At 39.9% G+C, this 25,004-nt stretch overlaps 1 protein-coding gene and 1 non-coding gene across 2 annotated transcripts in view; both read left to right on the top strand.

The window, feature by feature from the left end:
- The window catches only part of LRRK1 (leucine rich repeat kinase 1), a 134,968-nt gene that overhangs the window by 42,187 nt on the left and 67,777 nt on the right, over positions 1-25,004 (top strand). Inside the window, exons 3-5 of the mRNA XM_063090601.1 lie at positions 10,447-10,610; positions 20,558-20,729; positions 24,632-24,811. Of these exons, the coding sequence (XP_062946671.1) occupies positions 10,447-10,610; positions 20,558-20,729; positions 24,632-24,811 (516 nt within the window). The remainder of the gene's footprint in view (positions 1-10,446; positions 10,611-20,557; positions 20,730-24,631; positions 24,812-25,004) is intronic.
- Positions 18,145-18,248, top strand: LOC134374470 (small nucleolar RNA U13). The gene has a single exon (XR_010023313.1). It is a non-coding gene; the product is annotated as a small nucleolar RNA U13 (small nucleolar RNA).

Genomic DNA, 25,004 nt, shown 5'->3' with positions numbered 1-25,004 from the left:
TTATTTTATATAAACATATATTGGAAATTTTTATTGCCATATAGGAAAACAATGACACAAATTGTAATTCACAGAGCAAAAAAGATTATTTTTTACTTGAAACTGCAATGTTCTATTATTATTTTCCTACTGGTTCTAGCTACTTATTTGGGACATTAATGTTTTATTGAAATAGAATGTTTGCCCCATTTTATTTTTTAATATGAATTTTAAGTCTATGTGAAGAAAATATTTAGAACTGAGATGTTTCACTGTATAAAAACATATTATGGACAGTGGTTGATGGATAAGCACAAATAACTAGATAATCTCAAATAGTATAAATACATTCCCTGTGTTTTAGTCGTAAGCCAAAAGTCTCTCATTCTCAGATACAAAACTACTGTGTAGTATTTGGGGTGGGGGATAGTTGCTAAGAAAGTAAATATTTCCCTCTAGGAAAAGGTGTCTGATGGTGGTGAGGAGGGGCTTCTGCCTTTTACAGATTTCTGTATTATTTAATTTCTTTCAGTGAGAATGAGTTCTTTTATTGTGTAGCTTCTTTAAAGTTTTAAATGAAGCAGTCACAGAATTCCATTACGGAGAACTTGGGAAATAAAGAAGAAAAATCTTTTCTAATTGTATCACTAGTTCCCCCACAGCCCATCCTTAATATGCATTATTAGCATTTTGGTCTTTTTTCTTTCAATTTAAATAAAAGTTAACCTTCTCTTAAGGAAATTAAGTGAGGTTGGCCCTTAAATTAAATGCATATGCATTAACTGATGTTTTCCAATAATGTCCCTCCAACAATTTGCTTAGAATCGACCCCCAGCTCAGGGGGTCAGGGAGAACTACCGTACATTGTCCATGCAACTTAAGGAAGTCAGATTGATTCAAAGCTGAAAAACACCACCCCATTAAGAAATGTAAAGAGAACTGAGCAGGTTCTAGATTCTTATTAATATCATTTACTCCACATACATGGCATTATTTAAAAATCAAGTTAAAGTAAAATCACCCTTGTAATTTTATATGTACCTTATGACCTGCAAGTGACCCACATATGTCCTACGTAAGTTCCATCTTCACAGAGTCACTCGATTTGGGCTTAAAGTTTTAACTGCTTGTTCCTAACATGAACGAAAGAGGTTACTTTATACCCTTTGTGCTCGTGGATGCGTGCATACACACACAATCACACACTCTCCTTTTACTAGAGAAGGGGGATGTTTGTTTAATTCTGAAAGATGAGCAATGACATAATTAAGTGCCCCTTCTGATGGATGACACTGCAGTCGCTTCTACCTCCTTGTCAGCCCTGCTAATGGTCTTTCTCCGTCCATCCTGCTCTCAGACGGCTCAGGGTCTCTGACTGTTAATAATTAATGAGACCGTTGGCGTGTGTTGGGGAGCGAAGCTGCCTTGTTCACATGTACAACCACTTACACACCAAGCCTTTTCCTGATTCCCCTTTCCAAAAATACACAGCCAGAAAACAATAATCTCCACTCGGACACAGCAATCCTGCACTGGCGTTTTAGGAATGATGCAGATTGTGTATGGTGATCATCCGTCTGTGTGGATTTTCAGAACAGTTGCCTTTGAAATGGTGCCAGTCATGGCTTAGGGTGAGTTGTGAAGGCCCTGGATGGTGTCAGGGGCCTTTGCTCTGCACGCAGGTTGGCTTTGCCTCTGTACTGAGCAGGACTTTTCTGCGTTGGTGATGGAGCTCATTCTGTATGTAATGTGGCCAGCCCTGCATTTAGATGATGATATTTTGACTCACTTTCCTTCTAATATTTTGTTAGGAAAAAATTCAAGCATATAGTAAAACTGAAAGAATTGAACCCATTACTCCTACCTACAGTCTGCCATTAACATTTTCTAAAATTTCTCTCTCACATTTCTATCCATCTATTTGTCCTATTTTTACTGCATTTCAAGGTAAACTGCAAACATCTGTACACTTCACCCTTAACTACTTTAGTGTGCATAGTATGGACTAAGGTCCAATATTGTTTACAGTTTTTCTTTTAGGTAAAATGTGCATAAAGTGAAATGCACATATCTTAGATGGCCTATTTGATAAGTTTTGACAAACACAACATCTGTGTAGTGAAAACCCCATCAAGATACAGAAGCATTAGCCCAGACATGTCCTCTTGCCCCTTCCCTGGTAAATTTCACTGCCTACCCTACTCCCAGGAACCACTCTTCTGGGGTTTTTTCCACCATAGATTAGAACAGCGTATAAATGGAATCATTTTTGTGCAAAGGTTTCTTTCACTCAGCAAGCACTGTTTTTGAGATTCATGTCAATCATTTCATGGATCAACAGTCATTTTTATTGTTGAACGGTTACTGTACCATGGTTTATTTTTCCATTCTCCTGTTGTAAGCACTTGGACATTTTACAGTTTGGAAATACTATGAATAAAGCTGCTATGGACAGTCTTGGATAAATTTTTTTTAAATATTTCTCTTGAGTAAATGTCTAAGAATGGAATTGCTGGGTTATATGGTAGGTGTATGTTTAGTTTTATAAGAAACCATCAGACCTGTTTCCAAAAGTGGTTGTGCTATTTTACACTCTAACCAGTAAGGTATGAGCATTCTGGATGCTCCATACTCTCACAGACTACTCTCAGTCTTTTTATATTTTATTTATTTATTTATTTATTTTTATTTATTTTTATTTATTTATTTTTGACCAGCAAGGGATCCCAACCCTCAGCACGGTGTGGTCCGCACCGCACTCAGCCGGTGAGCGCACTGGCCATCCCTATATAGGATCCAAACCCGCGCTCTCAGCGCTCCCAGCACCGCACTCTCCCGAGTGAGCCACGGGGCCGGCCCCTTTTTATATTTTAGACATTCTGGTGGAAGGGTAGTGGTGTCTCATAGTTTTAATTTTCCTGATGGCTAATCATATTGAGCTCTTTGAGTATCTTCCATTATTCAAATCTTTGCCCATTTTTAATTGGGTTGTTTGTCTTTTTATTTATTGAGTTACAGGAGTTTTTATATTCTGGATAACATTTTTTGGATATATATTTTGCAAATATTTTATTCCAGTCTATAATTTGCCAATTTTTCTTTAAATGGTATCTTTTGATGAGCAGAAGTTTAAAATTTTGATGAAATCTAATTTAGCAATTTTTTCTTTCATGCTTATTGTTTTCTGTGTCCTATCTAAGAAATCTTTGCTTACTCTCAAGTCATGAAGATGTTCTCCTATGCTTTTTAGTAGAGTCTTTATAGTTTTAGCCTTTATATTTTAGGTGCATGATCCAACTCAAATTAATTTTTGTTTATAGTTAGAAATAGGGGTCAGGGCTCAGTTTATTCAATGAGAATGTCAAGGTGTCCTAGCACCATTTGTTGAAAAGAGTTTGTAATTATGGTTGGGATTAAGTTGAATCTAAAGCTTTTAACTCTCCTTTATTAACCCATTTGTAAATCTGGTAGAGGCCTTGAATTTTCTCCCCAGAAAAATGTACACACGTACACACACACACATGCACAGAATTTTGTGTACAACTTTAAGATGTTCGAGAATTTCTAAAGCCTCTTTATCAGCCTTTTGGGGCCCACAGATCCCTACTTATGAGCCCCTATTCTTTTTTAGTTGAAACATAATTCATTGTACATATCTAGGGAGTACAGTGTTGAATATCGATACCTGTGTGCAATATATGATGCTCAAATCAGGCTAATTACCATATTTATCATTATACAATGTATTCTTTCTTTTTTTCTTTTTTGTAGCCCTTTACCAATTTGTCACTAACCCTTCTCTCCCTTTCCCTCTGGTGGCCTCAGTTATATTCTCTCCTTTTGAAAGATCAAAGAACTATTGTGATTGTAGTATATTTCTACTTTTTTCATTTGTTTGTTTATTTTTGTAGCTCCCACTTATGAGTAAGGACATGTGGTATTTCTCTTTCTGTGCCTGGCTTATTTCACTTAACATAATTTTTTCTAAGTTCATCCATGTTGCTGTGAATAGTAGAATTTCATTCTTTTTATGGCAGAGTAGAATTCCATTGTGTATGTAAACCACATTTTCCTTATCGAGTTGTCCATTGATGGACATTTAGGTTGGTTCCAACTCTTAGCTATTGTAAGTAGAGCTGTGATAAACTTGAGAGTGCAGGTATACCTTTGACATGATGATTCCTTTGGGTATGCACTCAACAGTGGGATTGCTGGATCATGTAGCAGTTCTATCTGTAGTTGTTTGAGAAAACTCTGTTTTCCATAATGGCTGAGCTAATTTACAGTCCCACCAACAGTGTATGAAGATTCCCCTTTCTCTGCATCCTCGCCAGCATTTGTTATTCTCTTTCTTTTTGATAATGGCCAGTCTAACTGGGGTGAGATGGTATCTCAGTGTGGTTTTGATTTGTATTTTCCTGAAGTTTAGTGATGTTGAACATTTTTTCATGTTTCTGTTGGCCATTTGTATATCTTCCTTTGAGAAAGGACTATTTAGCTCCTTTGTCCATTCTTTAATTGGGTTACTTGGTTTTTTTTTTGCTAAGTTCTTTGAGTTCTTTGTATATCTTGGATATTAGTCCCTTGTCAGATGCATAGTTTGCAAGTATTTTCCCCGTAGGTTGTCTTTTAACTCTGTTAAATGTTTGTTTTGCTGTGCAGAAGCTTTTTAGTTTGATATAATCCTATTTGTTTATTTTTTCTTTTGTTGCCTGTGCTTTTGGGTCTTCATAAAATCTTTGTCCAGTCCTACTTCCTGAAGTGTTTCGGCTATGTTTTCTTTTAGTAGTTTCATAGTTTCAGGTCATATATTTCAGTCTTTAACCCATTTTGAGTCAATTTTGGTATATGCTGAGAGGTATGGGTCTAGTTTCATTTTTCTACATATGGATGTCCAGTTTTCCCAGAACCATTTATCAAAGAGGCATTCTTTTCCCCAATGTAGGTTTTTGGTGCCCTTGTCAAATATCAGTTAGCTGTAAGTATGTGGGTTGATTCCTGAGTTCTTCATTCTGTTTCATTAATCCGAATGTTTGTTTCTATGCCAGTATCATGCTGTTTTGGTTACTGTAGCTTTGTAGTACAATTTGAAGTCAAGTAGTATAATGCCTCCAACTTTATTTATTTATTTATTTATTTTTGGCTCAGGATTGCTTTGGCTGTTCAGGGTCTTTTGTTGTTCCATATGAATGTTAGGATTGTTTTTTCTATTTCTATGAAGAATTTCATAGATATTTTGATGGGGATTATATTGGATCTGTAGATCACTTTAGATAGTACGGACATTTTCACAATGTTAATTCTTCCAATCCAAGAGCATGGAATGTCCTTCCATCTTTTGTGCCCTCTTTAATTTCTTTCCACAGTGATTTATAGTTCTTGTTGTAGAGATCTTTCACCTCTATGGTTAAATTTATTCCAAGGTATTTTATTTTTGTGATGACTATTCTAAACGGGTTTGTTTTTGTGGTTTCTTTTGCTGCTGTTTGTTATTGGAGTATACAAATGCTACTGATTTTTGTGTGTTGATTTTGTATCCTGCAACTTTACTGAAATTTTTTATCAACTCTAAGAGTTTTTTCGTAGAGTTTTTAGGTTTTTCTATAGGGACAGTTTGACTTCGTCTTTTCCAATCTGTATGCCTTTTTTTTTTTTTTTTTCTTGCCTGATTGCTCTGGCTAGTACTTCCAATATTATGCTAAATAGGAGGGATGAGAGTGGGCCTCCTTGACTTGTTCCTGTTAACATCATTCAGGGTGATGTTGGTGATGGGTTTGTCATATATGTCTTTTACTATATTGAGGTACTTTCCTTCTATACCTAATTTGCTGGGAGTCTTATCATGAAGGGATGTGAATTCTATCAGATGCTTTCTCTGCATCTATTGAGATAATCCTATGGTCTTTGTCCTGACTTTGTTAATATGGTGTATCAAATTTATTGACTTGTGTATGTTGAACCATCCTTACTTATCTGGGATGAATCCCAATGATCATGGTATACAATTTTTTGGATTTGTTGCTATATTCTGATTGCTAATATTTTGTTGAGGATTTTTGCATCAATGTTCATCAGAGATACTGGCCTGTAGTTTTTCTTTTTTCCTTGTATCTTTGTCTGGTTTTGGTATCAGGGTGACACTGGCCTCATAGAATGAGTTTGGGAGAATGGCTTCTGTTTCAATATTTTGGTATAGTTTTAAGATAATTGGTATTAATTTCTCTTTAAAGATTTGGTAGAATTCAGCAGCAAAGCCATCTGGTCCTGAGCTTTTCTTTGTTGGGAGATTGCTGGTTACTTCTTCAGTCTCATTGCTTGTTATTGGTCTGTTCAGATTTTCTTTTTCTTCTTGGTTCAGTCTTGGTAGTTTGTATGTGTCCAAAAAATTATCCATTTCCTCCAGGTTTTCAAATTTTTTGACGTATAGCTGGTTATAATAGTCTCTAATGATTCTTTGAGTTTCTGTGGTATTGGTTGTAATATCTCATTTTTCATTTCTGATTTTTGTTATTTGGGACTTCTCTCTTTTTTTTTTCTTTTTGTTAACCTAGCTAATGGTTTGTCTATTTTGTTTATCTTCTCGAACAACCAACTTTTTGTTTCATTAATCTTTTGTATTTTGGGGGGGGTCTTTGTTAAATTTAGCTCTGCTCTGACCTTTTTTACTTCTTTCCCTTTACTAATTTTGGGATGGGATTTTTCTCATTTTTTTGTAGTTCTTTGAGGTGTAGTGTTAGGTTGTTCATTTGGGATCTTCCTGTTCTTTTGATGTAAGCATTTATTGCAGTAAACTTCCGTCTTAGTACTGCTTTTTCAGTATCCTACAGGTTTTGATGTGATGTGTCTTTATTTTCATTAGTTTCAAGAAATTTTTTGATTTCCTGTTTAATTTCTTCTTGGACCCATAGGTCATTCGGGAGTATGTTGTTTAATTTCCATGTATTGTATAGTTTCCAGAGTTTCACTTGGTATTGATTTCTAGTTTTAATTTGTTGTGGTCTGAAAAGATACTTGAAATGATTTTAATTTTCTTAAATGTCTTGAGACTTGATTTGTGACCTAACAAAATTCTCCAGGTCTGTCCTGGAGAATGTTCCATGTGGTGATGAGAAGAATGTATATTCCGTAGTAGTTGGATGAAATGTTCTGTCTGAAAGGAAAAACCCTGGCCTGAGGACAAAATAAGACACACCAGGAGACAGGGACTCAACTGAAGTGTACTGGCAGGCAAAATGAACAAGCGGGCTGCCCTCTCGAAAATGGAAGGCACAGCGGGGAAAGTCGGGGTGGGCCTTTTATATCCAGTTAGGCTGAGCTGGACTGTTCCTATTGGCTAAGAAGGAGGGGGAGAGAAGTGAGCAGGGTTTAAGCTGAGCTGGGACTTTCTCATAGGCAGGCAAAATTGCATGTGTGGGAAGGTGATGTGGCAGCTACAGGTGCCATTTTGTGTATCTCAGTCTTTAACACCATTTTACTTTTCTGGCAGAGGGTATATTAGCCAATACTGTCCAACTGGTCTAAAGTATAGTTTAAATCCCGTGTTTTTCTACTGATTTGTTGCCTACATGATCTGTCTAGTGCTGAGGGAGAGGTGTTCGGGTCCCCAGCTACTATTGTATATAGGGTCTATCTTTCCTTAGGTCCAATAATGTTTGCTTTATATATCTGTATGCTCCAGTATTGAGTGCACAGATATTTATGACTGTTATGTCTTCTTGCTGGATAGATCCCTTTATCATTATATAGTGGCTTTCTTTATCTCTCTTTACGGTTTTTGGTTTAAAGTCTATTTTATCCAATATAAGAATAGCTACTCCTGCTCTTTGGTTTCCATTTTCATGGTATGTCTTTTTCTATCCCTTCGCTATTAGTCTGTTTGTGTCTTTACAGATGATGTAAGTTTCTTGAAGACAGCATAAAGTTGGGTCTTGCTTTTTAATCCAATCAGTCAGTCTGTGTCTTTTGAATGGAGGGCCTGACCCATTTGTATTTAGGGTTGTTATTGAAAGGTATCATCTTACTCCTGGCACTTTATCAATTTTCATTTGGATGTTTTAAATATATTTTGTTCCTTTCTTCCCCTTTTATTGTTTGTCTTTGATGTTGGCTTTTTGAGATGGTAAGGTTTAGTTTCCTTCTCTTGTTTGCATTTTTGTTCTACCAGTGGGTTTTGTTCTTTCCTGGGTATTCATAGTAGTGATTATCATTTTTCAGATTCCAGATGCAGGTCTCCCTTTAGGATTTTTTGCAGGGCTGGTTGTGTAATGGTGAACTCCTGCAGTTTTTGTTTGTCCGGGGAATACACTATTTCTTTCTCATTTCTGAAGGATAGCCTTGCTGGGTATAGTATTCTTGGCTGGCTGTTTTTTTTTTTTTTTTCTTTTAGTATTTTGTATATATCATCCTGTTTTCTTCTGGCCTATAGAGTTTTTGTTGAGAAGTCTGCTGTTGGTCTGATGGGGCTTACTTATAGGTGACTTAACACTTTTCTCTTGTTGCTTTTAGCATTCGCTCTTTGTCTTTGAGCTTTGCCAATTTGACTATAATGTGTCTCAGAAAGGATCTTTTTAGATTGAATCTGTTTGGAGATCTTTGAGCCTCCTGGATCTGAAGGTCTGTGTCTCTCCCTATACCTAGTAAGTTTTCCATTATTATTTTGTAGAATACATTTACAATGTCTTTTCCTTTCTCCTCCCTTTCTGGAACATCCATGATTCAGATGTTTGTGTGCTTAAGGTTGTCTGTTGGGTCTCTTAGATTTTCTTCACTTTTTAATTCTTCTTTCCTTCCTTTTATCCTCCTGGGTTATTTTGAAAAGCCCATCTTCAAGATCAGAAATTCTTTCTTCTGCTTGCTCTAACCTGCTGCCTAAGCTCTTATTTGTGTTTTTTCTTTTGTTGAATGAATCCCTCAGTTCCATGAGTTCTGCTACATTCTTTTTTAAGGTATTAATCTATTTGTAAATTTCCTCCTTCATATCCTGGATATCTTTTCTCATATCATTATGCTGTCTTGCTGAGTCTTCTTGTATCTCAGTGAGTTTCATTAAGATTATTGCTTGGAATTCCTTTTCAGTCTTTTAAAAGATATCCTCCTGCTCTGTTGGGTCTCATACTTGAGAATGACTGTAATCCTTTGATGGTGTGATATTTGCTTGTTTTTCATATTTCTAGTTTCTCCATGTACATGTCTGGTCATCTGGTAGGGCAGTTGCTTCTTCTATTATTTTGGAGTGGGCTTTGAGGAGAGAGACTTCTTCCTCTTTTTCTGGGCTCCACTGGTGACTCTCTTGTGTTAGTGCAGTCAAGTGGGAGGCAGGCTGCCTGCACAGTATCTGTGGTAGTTACTGTCACAGTGAGCCACCCTTGTGGCAGCAGTGGGTTTGGCCATGGCTGTAGTGAATCACCTGTGCAGAAGCAGAGCTTGCAGCATGTTCTGGGTCCCCAGGTGTGCTCCTGCCTCCTGCCAGGTGGGGGAGGGTGCCTGTGGCCATGAGCCTCTATTCTAGAGTGGGAGCTCAGTGAGGAGAGGGGCTGCCTTCTTTTACCTTTGTGCCTTCAGCACCTAGCATGTACTTGTCCCATCCCCCTGCTCAGTGAGTGCCCTGTGCACTTGTTGAATGACTGGCAGTGCTGCGTGGTAGCCTCCTGAAAGCTGGACTCTCCTCCTTAATAGCCCCAAGTACTCAGCTAACCCGGAGCAGCCCCACAACTTCCTTCACCAGTATAGGCCAGTGTCCACTATTAGAGAACAGGAACATATCCATAGTAAAGCTACATCTCAGATAACCAGAATGGCAGAGCCAGGAAGTATCTTCGGGTTGCCTTGGGTCAGTCTCACCAGTTGACCAAGTGCATCTCAGAGCCCCAAGCTTCATTGTATTACTCAAGATCATTACATGGCATGTTTGTGCAGGAGCAGGTATGGAGTGAGGGTTGCTGATTCTAAATCCCATGTTTTTCATGGAGTTTTCTAAACAGGGTGGGCTTTAGGAAAGTGTATAGATTTCTGCAATCCCAGGACATGACCTGTCTGTCCTCCACCACTAGACACTCTGTCCCCCTCGGGGACACAGCAGTAGGACAGTTTAGCTGGAACCACCATCTCTCTCACCAAATCCTCAGCCTCTCCACTGCTGTCAGTGAGGCCCCCACCAGGCAGTTGCCCTGGGTGCTCTGGACTGGCTCCAGGTGGCAGACATGCTGCAGAATCCTCAGAGCTGTGCTGGTGCCGTCACAGACAGCACGGCCTCATGCCAGCCCCAGCAAGTCTTTTCCCAGAGGGCTGCACATCTCTGGGGCAGCGGGTGCTCTGTGACAGGTGACAACAGCATTTCAGGGCCATCCCTCTCTCTTCTGACAGCCCCAGAACTCTGTCATGGACAGCACATCCCTCTGCTCTCCTCTCTTATGATTCCCAAGAGCAGCAACGCTGACGCTGTGGGTGTGTGTGCTTCATCCCACACAGGTGCTGGGGACATGGGCAGCAAACTATCCACACCAAGCAGTGACTGCACAGCACGCTCCCCCAGGACGGAAGGCATTCACGCTGCATACAAGCAGGGAGACCCCAGCAGGGCCCAGGACCTGCTCAAAGAGGCTTGTGACAAGAGCACATCCCAGCAGGAAAAGGTAGGGTGAATGCCCACCTCCCCCTTGGGCCATACCTGGGAACCTGGGTTGGACAAAAGTCACCACTCAGATTATTTTCTTGTGATTGTCATTATTGTACTGGGGATTTTTTTATTGTGTTCTGGAAACACGTCATTTTGCATGTGAACATATGGGCCAACTTCCTCTCAGTCCATCATCGCTTAAGCAGGCCCCTGACTACCTTTCCATATGAGGTCTTTGGGGCACCGGGGTGGGGTCACTTAAATGTAAAGAACTAAATGCCAGCTGAAGATTTAACCTACTGTATTCTTTTATATTTTTTTCCATTATAAAAATAGTACATGCTCTAATCTAAAAAGAAAATTTAGAATATAATGTAAAAGTAGGAAAAAAAGAACAAAAAAAGGATCTATATTCCTAATACACCCAAACAATCACACTCAACAGTTTGCGTATGTCTTTTCCAACCTGCTGCTCTGAGCACACATTGCTGTTGTTGTTTCTATTATAAAGTCATATTGTGTATATAGTTTTTCACCTATAGCTCATTCTTACATAATATTCTATTACAAATTTTCCATAGGATTATAAATTTCTTGTAAGCATAACCTTCAATGGCTGTATGACATTCCACCTGATAGAGAGACCATATTTACCTGTCTATTCACCTTGGTTGGATATTTGGATTGCTTATAATTTGTTACTAATATAAATAATGCTGTATTAAATGTTTTTGCCTAATTCTTTTCTTACTGTAAGGCTTTTTGATTAGCATAGATTTACAGGAATTTAGAATATGGGTGTGAATATTTTTAACGTTTTGAAAGATGCTAAGCTGTTTTCCAAAAAGCTTGTACAGATTGGCCTTCCCACTGAGGATTCAAGAGGGCCACTGTCACTTTTCTGCCCTTGCGGGGGATTCTTATTGGCTGTTATCGTGAAAACACTTTACTGAGGTTTTATTTGCATTACTTTAATTAGCACAGGTTTAACATATTTTCATTTAACTAGTAGTTAGAAATAACTCAGTTCCTTAACCTCCAGCCTGTTCTCAGAAGTGTAAGAGATTTGAGGGTGGAGTCGAGGCTTGGGGTATAGCAAGGACCATGTGCTTGAGAATTGTTGAGAGGAGAGCATTTTGGATCCCTCCGATTATGAATTCAGGGTGGTGACAGCAAACAACCTCCCTCTGTATGGGGAGAGCTGCAGGTCAGAGCCGTGGGCTTCTCTAGTGTGCAGCAGGTGGCCTCCAGCAAGGAGGGCCTGTGCTCAGCAAGCAGAGCCTGGAATCTGTGCCAGGTGGCCAAGTAGCTACAGACAATGGCTCATTTCCCAGCTGTGAGTTGTCTCATCTGGCCTGGAGCAAGGGAGTCAGGCATGTGCAGTGTCAGGAGATACTAAAAAATGGGAAGAGGATCAGGGACCTAAAGGGCCCAGGGGGCTGGGACTTATCCTGAGAGTGAGAGAGCCATTAAAAGGAGTGTTATGAAAGTTTGAGAAAGACCACTCTGGCAAATATTTGGATAGAGGAAAACAGAGCCCTGAGTGTGGGTCTCTTCTGCCTGGCATGGTGGCCAGTGGCATCTTAAAGTTGAAAAGATCCCTAGAAGACCTGCTGGATGCTGAGCTGCTGAAATCCTGGGTAGCTGAACTTTGAGAACATGTTGAGAAGATGAATGAGTCTGTGTTTTCATAAAAATCTAAAACTTTATTTCCAAAAATATGCCATAAATAAGAGTCAAGGATTAATGACAAATTGAGAAGGAATATGGCTAATACCCTTAGTTGACAAAAAGCTTGTAAAAATGATATGAAATAACAACACCATTTTTAAAAAGGACAACAGGGTATGGAAAACAGCAAAGTAAACCTAAAGAAAATAGAAGGAATGAAATTATAAAAATAAGAGAAAGTGATGAAATAGAAAGCAAAACAAAAGTTGGTTCTTTGAAAAGACAAATAAAATCGGAAATCTGTGATGTGAGTGATCAAGACAAGAAAAATAAATAAATAAATCTATCAGCAATATAAAAGAGACCTTCACTAAAGATTATACCAATATTCAAAAAATACTAAGAGAACATTATACGAACAACTTTATGCTAACACACTTGGAAATTTAGATGAATTAATCAAATACCAAGAAAAATCCAACTTGTCCAAACTAAAACAAAAAGAAATAAAAGGCATGAATAGTGCCTTAACCATAAATCAATAATTAAATAACCTCTTCTTTTTTTATTTCCTTGAAGGAAATAAATCAATAATTAAAAAGCTTCTTACAAAATAAATTCTAGGTTCATACGGCTTCACTAGTGTGTTCTACCGGTAATATAATCACTTTTCCAGAGGATGGAAAAAGAGGATACACTCTTCAGTTCCTTTAATAAGGCTAGCACAACCTCAGCACCAAAAGTAGATGAGAACAGTACCAAGAACAAAAATGACAAAGGATGTGAATAGATAAATATATGTGCACACATAAAAAGGAAATTCAAATGGGCAGTACAAATATGAAAAGTTATTTACCTTTGTTAACAGTTACAGAAAATCAAATAAAACAAAAATGAAACAGCATTTTTTTAACTTATCAGATTGACATCTTCAAATTTTATAATAATCAGTAGCGAAGCTATGGGAAATCACACACCCTTATTTAATGCTGATAGGAATATAAATTTGTGCAGTCTCTTTGGAAGAGAGTTTGCAAATGTTTATCAAAATTTAAAATTCCATCATCTTTTACCCAGCAAAACTATTATGAGTAACTTACCACTACAAATTTACTTGCAAAAAAAAAATGCACAAGAATTGTTCATCAAACTTGTGTTTACAATAGCAGAGCCCTGGAAACCGCCTAAGTGTTCCATCTGCAGGCAGAGACTGCTACATAAATCTCTGTGTCCAGGCCATAGAATACTGTGTAGCACTCCAACAGAACAAAATAATCTCTAACAGCTGTTTTGAAAACATCTCCAATGTAATTTAAATTAATAAGTGAAGGACTTCTGCTTCCTGTAAGATGGAGGGAAAACAGAGTGAGTGTACTTTTCTCTCTTCTTCTCACTAAGTGTACCTAAAGACCCTGGACATTACGTGTAAAACAAACATAAGATTCTGAAAGGTGGAAAAAAGAAGGCAGACCAGCTGGAGACCTCCAGACTCAAGGAAAGGACAGTAGTGAGATTTTGGGCTTTCTTTTTTGGCAGCTGACCGGGACAGGGATCAAACCCTGCACCGTGGTGTTATCAGTACCATACTCTAACCAACTGAGCTAACCGGCCAGCCCTGGGTTTTCTTTTTACCTCGTACATTCCAGACCAGATACTAAAGAAGGTGGCAACCCAGAAACACAAACTGGCACAGACGAAAAAAAAAAAAAGCCCCAAGGAAAGCCTGTTCTCTCTAGCCAAAGGGCCAGAAAAAGAGAGACCTAGCAAGACAAAACTTATATGCGATAACCAACACAATTCAACCAAACACCACAGGAACACCTGCAGCCCCCACCCCACCCCTGGCCAGCAAAGGCCAGGTGAAAAGCCTAGACTTCCACCCTTGCCAGGCTGTAACAAGACACCCCAGTCATAACCACCCCCAGGGTGTCAGAGAAGGCCATGGGGAGCTGGGATTCTAGTCTCTTTCATGTGATAACACCCCACTACCACCGTCAGTGGAGTCCATGTGGGGAGCATGGACTTCCATCCCCACCTGGCCTGGCAGTAATGAAACACTCTTCTCCCTCCCAACTAGGGTGGAATTGAAGCAGGCCTGGTGTGGAACATGAAATCCCACATATGCCCAGCAATAACAAGGAGCCCCTCCCCACTGGATTGCAGCTGATTCTGAGGACAGCCCCTGGATTTCTACCCACCAGGCAGTAATGAAGGGACACTCCTGTTCACCCACCAGAGCAAAGTCAGAAGAGGCCTGCTAAAACACAAGATTTAAATAAGATCCAGAGTCTTAAAACATGATGCCTAAAATATCCAGGTTCCAGTAAAAAATTAGTAATCATACTAAGAACAAGAAAGATCTCAAACTCAGTGCGAAAAAAGAACCAACAGATGCCAGCACCAGAATGACTCAGATGTTAGAATTATCTGACAAGGATTTTAAGGTGGTCACGATAAAAATGCTTCAATGAGCAATTATGAACACACTTGAAACAAATAAAAAGGATAGAAAGTTTCAGCAAAAAATAGATATCTCAGCAAAGAAATAAAACACATGAGGAGAGCCATATGAAAATTTTAGAACTTAAAAATGCAATAACTGAAATTTTTAAAAAATAAAGAAAAAAAAACTCAATGGATAGGCTCAATGTTGACTGGAAAGGACAAAGGAAAGAACCAGTGAACTTAAAAATAGGACAGTAGAAATTACCCAACCCAGAAAAAAAAAAAATAGATTGAAAAAAATGAACAAAGCCTCATAGACATGTGAGAATTTTAACTGAAGATCTAGCATTCATGTCATCAGAGTGCCAGAAGGAGAATAAAAAGAAGGCAGGACTAAAACAATGCTTGAAGAAATAATGGTTGAAAACTTCCCAAATCTGGCAAAAGACATCAACGTACAGATTCAAGATGCTGAATGAACTAAAGACAGTGAAATTCATTTCAAGCACATCATGGTCAAACTTACAAAAAAACTAAAGACAAATCAAAACTTGAAAGCAGCTAGCAAGAAATATTGCCTTTAGGGGAAAAACAATTTAAATGACAGTGAATTTCTCATTAGAAACCATGGAGACCAGTGCTGGAAGAAAAACAATTGCCAACCCAGAATTCCATATTCAAAGAACATATCCTTCAGAAATGAAGAGAAAATAAAGACATTCTGGGATGATGGAAAACTAAGATTAATTGCTAAAAAGACCTATCCTAAAGGAACGTCTAAAGGAAGTTCTCTAAAGAGAGAGAAAATGATAAAAAGAAGGAATCTTGGAACACCCAGAAAGATGAAAGAATGTGGTAAGAACAAAAATGTGGGTAAATAAAAAAAGACATTCCTTCTTATCTGTAGTTTTCTAAATTATGTTTGACAATTGAAGCAAAAACTATAACAGTGCCGAATGTGGTTCTTAAAGTATATAGAGAAAATAGTTAAGACAAGACCATTATTTTAGTAATGGCAGAGGATAAAGTGATGTAAAGGAGGTAAGGTTTTTATGCTTCACTCAGACTGGTAGGAGGTTGAAAACAGTAAACATTGATAAATCATGTATATACAGTATAATACCTAGAGCAAGCACTTAAAAAAACTATGCAAAGTGATACATTCAAAAACACTATAGATCAATCAAAATGAAATTCAAAAGATGTTTAAGTAATTCATAGGAAGGTAGGAAAAATAAAGCAGAGAAATGAAAAACAAAACAAAAAACTAACATGAGATTTAAGCCTTAACATGTAAATAATTATATTAAACATAAATGATCTAAATACATGAACTTAAAGACAGAATTTGGCAGAGTGGACAAAAAGGCATGAATAGCTCTATGCTGCCTACAAGAACTCACTTCAAATACAACATGTATGTTAAAAGTAAACGAATGGAGAAAGATATAACATGTAACATTAATTAAAAGAAAACAGAAATGGCTATATTATTACCAGATAAAGTAGGCTTCAGAGCAAAGAAAAATAACCCATGGATAGGGAGGGATATTACATGATGATTAAGGGACCAATCCACCAAGAAGACATAACACTCTGAAATGTCTATGCACCAAATGACAGAGCTGCAAAATATGTGAAACGAAAACTGATACAGCTGAATGAAGAAGCAGATAAATCTGCAATTACAGTTGGGGACTTTGACACAGTCTCTCAACAAGTGATAGAATAACTAGACAGAAAATCATCAAGGATATGGAAGAACTCAACAACACTATCAGCCACCAGGATCTAACTGACATTGCTGCAATCAACAACAGCAGAATGCACATTCTTTTTAAGTGTCCACAGAACATATACCATGATAGACCATATCCTGGGTCATAAAACAAACCTCAACAAACTTAAAAGGATTGAAATCATACAGAATGTGTTCTCTAACACATTTCCAGTTTGATTCAGTGGAATTAAACTGAAAATTGATAACAGATAAACTGAAAATTGATAACAGCTTTTCCTAATTGATAATAGGAAAAGCTTCAAGCACTTGGAAACTAATGACATACTCCTAAATAATCCATGGGTCAAAGAAAAAGTCTTAAGGGAAATAAAAATACTTTGAACTGAATGAAAATGGAAATATAACATGTCAAAATTTGTTGGATTTACCTAAAGCAGTGCTGAGAGGGAAATATATAGCACTAAATGCTTACATTAGAAAAGAGGAGAGGTCTCAAATCACTGATCTAAACTCCCACCTAAAGAAACTAGAAGAAGAGCAAAGTAAACCCAAAGCAAGCAGAAGAAAGGAAATACTAAAAATAAGCGTAGAAAATTCATGAAATGTAAACATAAAAGCAATAGAGAAAACTGGTTCTTTGAAAAGATTAATAAAATTGACAAATCTCTAGCAAGACTAACAAAGACGAAAGAGAAAAATCCTTAATCTCAGAAAGGAAATAAAGACTATCACTACAGATCCAGCAGTTATCAAAAGGATAATAAAGGAATACTAGGAACAACTCTCCACACATAAATTTGACAGCATAGATGAAATGGACCAATCTTTGAAAAGCAGAAACGACCACAATTAACCCAGTATGAAATAGATCATTTGAATAGCCCTTTAACTATTAAGAAAATTCCATTCATAATTTTAAACCTCTTAAAAAAGAAATCTTCAGGCCCAGATGATTTCCCTGGACAATACTACCAAACATTTAAAGAAGAATTAACACCAGTTCTACACAGTCTCTTTCAGAAAACAGGAGGAAGCACTTTCCAATACTTCTATGAAGCCAGTATTACCCTGATGCAAAAACCAAGACAGTACAAAAACAGAAAAGTACAGACCACTGTTCATCATGAATGTGGATGCAAAAATTCTTAACAAAATATTAGGAAATAGTTTTTAGCAATATGTGAAAAGAATTATACACCATGACCAAGTGGGGTTTATTCCAGAGATTCAAGCCTGGTTCAGTGTTTGATAAGTAACCAAGGTAATTATTATTATTAATGCTATTATTAATAAAAAGACTAAAGAAGAAAATTACCATATCATATCAATTGATGCAGAAAACTCATTTGACAACATTCAAATCATGATTAAAAAAAACTCAGAAAATTGGGAGGGTGCGTGAGACTAAAGGGGTAGCTTTGTGGTGATGGAAGTTCTGTGTCTTGGTTGTGACAAAATGGCAGGACGATACACACACGTTGTACTAAGGTCAAATTACAGGTCTGATGTCATACTGCAGTTATGTAAGATGTTACCATTGCAGGAAGCTGGGTCAAGGACACTGAGGTTCTCTCAGCACTATCTTTACAACTTCCTGTGAATCTCTAGTTATTTCAAAGCAAAAAGTTAAAAAAAAAGTAATAGATGACCTGTAATGCCATTTTTATAATGTTTAAAAACTGATAACAACAAGATCTTTTTTGGTTCATAAGCACAATGATTGGGTTTGCAGGCTATTGTCTGAGATGTGCCTTCCTCTAAACCTTTTTATGACATCAGCACATTACCCATCTTACATGGGGGGAAAAATGGCAAAAATGAATCTGTGGTGTTAGAAGTCAGGATAGTGGTTCCTCCAGGGAGAGCAGTGGCTGGAAGAGGCACCAGGAGGCTTCCAGGCACAGGCCATGTTCTGTTCCTTGGTCTGGGGCCAGTTACATGGGTGTGTTCAAGTGGCAGTTCATGAAACTGATTGCTTATAATTTTTGTACTTTTCAATAGGTGTGTTATATTACCAATAAAAAGCTATAATGAATTAGGTGATAAAATCTCTTGGTTTCCTATGGGATTACCTGTGGGTGTGCATGCATAAACATGTTCTGTAAGGCTGTGTGAGAGCAGTTTCCTTTGCAGAGGGGGTGTGCAGGTGGAGGCATCAAGGGAGGCCCACTTTTTATTTTATATTTTTTATGTTTGAATCAAAATAAATAAATGCTTCAGAGCCTCTGGGCTGTCTCCAGCCTGAGAGCCAGCTCTGACCCTTCTCACCTCCTGGGTCTCTCTTGGCCTTGGGCTGGCTCTGTGACATCACTTACCACCTCGTGAGCATGGGGCTTTTAAGCTTCTAGTTGACTGGAGTCTAGACAGCTGTTAGTTGTGTGTGGTGAACTATTTAATCAATCACTGTAGCTTTTTTCCATAATGCAAGTGCTTTCCTGGAATAGCAGGGCTGCCGGGTCCCACCTCGGGCAGGAGGGTGGGTTTTTCTTTTCTGCACATATTGAATATATGACTCTCTACTGTCCTCCAAATAATTCTAGTCCAATAGACTCGTCCCTCACCTTACCTGTCAGACATACCTCCTGTCGCCAGCCCATTCACTCCGCTTACAGATCCTGAGCCTCCTCCAAGTCCCACCTTTTCCAGGAAGTCATAGACAGAATGGAGAGATCATGGACTTTGGAGCTACACAGATTCCAATTAAAGCCTGGGTAGTTGTGGGACTATATATAAACTCCCTAACCATGGGCAAGTTTTCATTTCCTCATTCATAAGATGGAAATACAGATACATTCCTTGCATGACTGTTAGAAGAATTGAACGTAACCTTGTAAATAAAGTACTCAATGCAGCATCTGGTATTTGGAAAGAGCTTGATAAATATCAGTTCCCTTCTCTGGGGTTCCATTTACCCATTCCCACCCATCTCACCCTGAAGTGATCTCCAAAGACACTTGTTTTCTAAACTATTCAGTGAGTAAAATATGCTCATTTGTGGCTATTTTATGCTCAAACTTACTTGTAAATCCATGGAGGCTAGAAATTGTCCATCATCCTCAGTGCTCATCCCTGCGTCTTATACACAGTAGGTCCTCAGTAAATGGCACTGGCTGTCCCCCTCCAACTTGGGTTCCCCATCCACCTCCTGAACATGCTGGTGCTCAAGCCCATGGGAAGCAGCCAAGTTCCAGGAGGACCTAAAGTTTTAGTATTGCAACCAATCACTTCTATCTGAGCATCCTTTTCACGGACCCAGGGAGCTTGTGGACAGTCAGAGCCATTTTTACATTACTGTGTGACAGACACTTACTAGCTGTGTGCTCTTAGGCAGGTTATAAAACCTCTCTGAACCTCCATGACTTTGTCTGTGTATTAATATACTGCCCATTTCATAGAACCTTTGCATACCTGAATGGCTGGAATGAAGTAGGAACTCAGACGTAGGTTTGATTACCTTCCCATCCTTTTCTTCTTCTGGGCCATGAAGTTGAGAATCCTACTGCGTGTTGCTGGAGGATCTTTGTCCCTGGATTCAGATCTGTGGAGTCCCTTCATCTGTCACATTCCATTTATGAATAACTTGCAGGATAGTCCTTCAGAAAGCCTGGCTGCCATCCCTCTTCCTAAGGTTTACTCAGCATGTATCAGATGGTAATTGAGCTCTGGCTCTGGAGGGGATACTCACAAGGTCCTTGTCCTCATGCAGTGGATGGTTGACAGCAGCAATGTCCAGTGGAAATGGAATTTGAGCTACATTTATAATATCAAATTGTCTAGCAACCACATTAAAGAAGTAAACAGAAACAGGTGAAATAATATTATTTTATTTAACCTGAATATATTAAATCATCGTTTCAACATGTAATCCATATAAAACTATTGATGAGATGGTTTACCTTCTGTACTGGGCTTTTGAAATTGTGTGTGAAGTGACAGCCCCCACCGCTCACTCTGGAGGTCCACGTTTCCAGCGCTCTGCAGCCGCTGCCACCCTGGGCAGGGAAGCTCCAGTCCTGTCCAGGGACTCGGTGGAGCATGTAACATGGGTTCTCTTGGCAGTTCCACACCGAGCTCACCTCATGGAAGCCCTGTTCTGTTTTGACCAGGGCCAGCTTCTGAGCATCTCAGCGGCCTACGGGGATCTAGAGACGGTCCGCTATCTACTCACCGAGAGGTGGGTGGTGCTGCCAACGGAGCCCACCGATGACAACCCAGCTGTGGTGGCGGCGTATTTTGGGCACACCGAAGTTGTGCAGGAATTGCTTGAGTCCTTACCAGGTAAGACACAGGGTGAGAGCTCCTTACCACCTCCCAGGGGCCCCTGTTAGGCTTCACCCCAGAAAGCATATTTCTTTATGCTGTCACCAATAATGGGATCAAGACATTTGGGGCCTCCGACTGACAATCCAAAATGAAATCTGCCTGCCAATGGCAGCACCGCGTCCCACACCTCACTCCCATTAACTCACAAGGGAAATTCTCACACACCATATTTGATCAAGCATACAGGTCGATGTTGCTTTCTTTTTTAAATTAGCAGACTTTATTTTTAAAAAACAGTTTTAGGTTTACAGAAAAATTGATTGGAAAGTACAGAGTTTCCATATGCCCCACAGGCACAGTATCTCCTTTTATTTACATTTTGTATTATGTGGTTCGTTTGTTACAGTTGGTAAACCAATGTTGATACATTGTTACTAACTAAAGTCCATAGTTAACATCAGGGTTCACTCTTTGTGTTGCACATTCTGTCAAATGTATAAGGATATGTATACACCATAATAGTATCATACAGAAGGGTATCACTGTCTTAAAAATCCTCTGTGCTCTTCCTGTTCATCCCTCCCTCATCCTGGGCCTTGGCAACCACTGATCTTTTTCCTATCTCCATGGTTTTGGCTTTTCCAGAATGTCACAGTAGTTGGAATCATACAGTAGGTAGCCTTTCAGATTGGTTTCTTTTGCCTAGCAATGTGCGTTTAAGGTTCTTCCATTCCTTTTCGTGACTTGATAGCTGATTTCTTTTTATGGCTGAATAATGTAACATTGTATGGATGTACCATGCTATGTTGCTTTTTTAGTAACTGGTAATTTTTTTTTCCTCTTTGGTAAACTCAAGGTGTCCTGGTCTCCTGTAAATTACCATGTACAGTGGTCTTTGGGAGTTGAGATTGTACTTGGGAACAGGGTCAGCCTCTTGGGTCACACGGGTCCCTGTGCTTAGAAGGTCTCCACACTTGGTTTAACACTCCGTAGTTGCCATCTTAAAATTTTTCATGATTTTAAAATAAGGGGCCCCATTGTTTTCATTGTGAATTGGGCCCCACTCATTATATAGCAGTTTTATTTGGGAGTGTCCCTCTGTGTGCTTTTAGATAGACCTGTGCTCAGGTGGTTCCAAGCTGGTGCATCCCCTCATGCGTCTGCAGGGGGAATGAGGTTATGAACAGAAATTGGGGCAGGTTTAGGGCCCATAAGATGCAAGACACAAGAGGACAAGGAGGAGCCAAGCCGCCCTAGAGGAGCCAAAGGCTGGCTCCTTCTTTTCAGGGCTCCCCAAGTTTAGCTCTGTTCTCGCCACAAAGAGTTTACACCAGCTGACTCACTCATATAGTGGTACAGCTAACAGTTACTGAACATTTGCCAAGCACTGGGCACCCTACAGGACTTGAGAGACACGGAGACTTTTTAAAGATGATCCCAGCCCTTTAGTAGCTCCTGGCCAAGCAGAGGGAACAAGGCAGAAAGGAGTAACTCTGTGTAACGTTATCATGCTGAGGTTGAAGTATTTACACAAAGGGCTGAGAGCTCACATGAGGGGGTGGTCTTGTCTGGATGCAGAGGGGTCTTCATAGGGAGGCTGACATCCGAGTGGGGTTTTGCAGGGAGAATAGGAGTTTACTTGGCAGACAAGCAAGAGGAGGCCTTGGGATGCAGAGCAGGGGGCTTGGCTAGACCTCAACATGGTTTCCAGCTGCTCCTGGGGCATCCTATCTTCAACTCAACTCTGGGTAGTTGCTGAGAAATAGAGGATTCCAGAACATTGTGCCAGGCCCTGCAGAAGTGCAGAGATGGGCAAAACAGTGTGTGCTCTCTGGGAATTTCCAAGCCAGAGGAGAGGGCAGCCGTGGTAGGGAGGAGGTAAGACCAGAAGACAAATAAGAGGCAGCTAGAGAACCAAGGAGGGTCTGAGAAGAGGAGGGGTGTGGGGTGGTGGGGGTGTGCCCTTTGAAGTGATCCTCATGTAATTCCTGGTCTCTAGTTGCGGAGGAGTGGGCAGGAGGAGGAGCAGAGACCAAAAGGCCAAAACGGGCTGTCTGCATGTTGCTGGCTTTATGCCTCAGAGAACACACGTGGGGGGTTGTGTGGTGAAGAGGGCACCCTTTGGTTTTAGACAAAGCAGGATTTAAGTCTCAACCTTGCTATTTACCAACTATGGGACCTCCAGTAAGTTTGCAAACCTCTCTGAGCTTTGGTTTCCTCATCTTACAACCATGAGTCTAAAATACAGTACCTGCCTCCCAAGACTGACACATCTACATCCCACAGGAGTTAGTACTATGATTACTGTATGTCTCTTACCTGGTACCCTTGCAGTGTTAGTGATTGCTTGTTTTTTGTTAATATACCTCTGCCTTGGTCGGCTTCCTGTCGCTTGTAACAGAATACCTGAAACTGGGTAATTTATAAAGAAGAGAAATTTATTTCTTACAGTTTGGAGGCTGAAAAGTCCAAAGTCCAAGGGGCACATCTGGTGAGGAGCTTCTTCTTGATGGGGACTCTCTGCATAGTCCGGAGGTGGTGCTGGGCATCACATGGCATGTGGGGGAGAGTGTGTGTTAATGTGCTCACTTGCTCTCCTTATAAAGCCACCAGAGTCCTTCCCATGATAACCCACTCATCCATTAACCCATTAATCCATTCATCACCTCCCAAAGGCCCCACCTCTCAACACTGCCACAATGGGGATCAAATTCCCACATGAGCTTTGCGGGGACAAACATTCAGGCTCTAGCAACCTCCGAATCATTAATTCTGGTTAACGACAGAGGGAGAAGAGGAGACACGTACTTAGTACCGGCTCCAGGCCACACTGTATGCCAGGTGCTTTATTTGGTTTTAAGCCCTGCGATCCTGATCTCAACCCCATTTTCTGGTTAATGCCCTATCGTGGAGGGGAGGGTCGCACTCTCCATGCTTGGGAGCACTTTGGTCCCTCTGGAAATGAGACTGTGTTATGATGCAGTTGGGAAGTGTCAGTGCAGAAGTGAGGTAATTTTTCCATGGCAGCTAGATCCATAAGATACTGCACTATTTTGAACTTGAAGATACTGTAACACTTCAGCCCACGCTGCCCATGTTCATTCAGTGTGCTAAGTGTTATTTCATCCTGGAATTGAGTAGGCTGTTCTTTCCGGGAATAATTCTAAAAGTTTTGACCTGGAGCATTAGATCTATTTCTTTCTTCAAAGCCTTTTTAAAATTATTATTTATGAAGGTAATATATGGATACAGATAATTTAGTAATGTGGAAAAGTGTTAGTACTCTAATAATGTAATGACGTAACATAATGAGTTAGGATTTATTGATCCAGGCTTTTGACATACATTATGTTATGTAATCCTCACATTAAATTTGGGAGGATGGGAGTTATTATTCCCATTTTACTGATGGGTAAACTGAGGCAGAGACATTAAGAAATTCGTCCACAATTACACAGCTAAAGTATCTTAACCCTAAGCTGCCTGTCTCCAAAATCCTACTCTTGTGTGTAGTGCTACTGCAGGGGTGGGATCAGGGTGCAGGATAAGGAAGGGGGTATGGGGAATGCTCAGAATCCCAATGCCCAGAGAGAATACTGCAGCACTGGGGTAGTTCTTTCTGGTCTTATTTCCACACACACATTTTTCATTCAGTTGTGATCACATTGTACATGCCATTTTGTATCCTGTGTTTCTTCACTTGGCATTATTTGACAAGCAAGTGGGTTTATTATGATGTGGGGAAATGTCATATGCAACATAGAGGAACTATTCTGGAAAACACCGTCCACTCAGCAGAAGTGACTTTCAGCTGGAAGCAGGAGCTCAATGTTATTAATGGTCAAAGAGAAGATGAGAGTGGGAGCGGCCAGTACCCTTCAGTGGCACTTTCCCTCCATCCTGTCGTCTCCCACCAGGTCCCTGTAGCCCCCAGAAGCTGTTGAACTGGATGCTGGCCTTGGCTTGCCAGAGAGGACACCTGGAGGTGGTGAAGCTGCTGGTCCTGACACACGGGGCTGACCCGGAGAGCTACGCAGTCAGGAAGAATGAGTTCCCTGTCATCGTGCGCTTGCCCCTCTATGCAGCCATCAAGTCAGGTGGGTCCCGCCCGAGTCAGCCCTGCCCATGCAAACTGTCCTGGTTTCCAGGTGTGGGACCAGGTCTTCACCCTCTCCCTTGCTCTCAAATCGCCTCTGTGGAGAGACTCTTGCAACTCCTGTTGGGGATTTCGGTGACAGGAACCAGCTGTGGCAAATGGGACAATTGTATGCGGCATTCCAAAGGGCGGAG

Source organism: Cynocephalus volans, chromosome 3 (assembly GCF_027409185.1).
Source record: "Cynocephalus volans isolate mCynVol1 chromosome 3, mCynVol1.pri, whole genome shotgun sequence".
Taxonomy (NCBI): domain Eukaryota; kingdom Metazoa; phylum Chordata; class Mammalia; order Dermoptera; family Cynocephalidae; genus Cynocephalus; species Cynocephalus volans.
The sequence above is the reverse complement of the archived record's forward strand: the minus strand, read 5'-3'. Positions and strand labels throughout refer to the sequence as shown.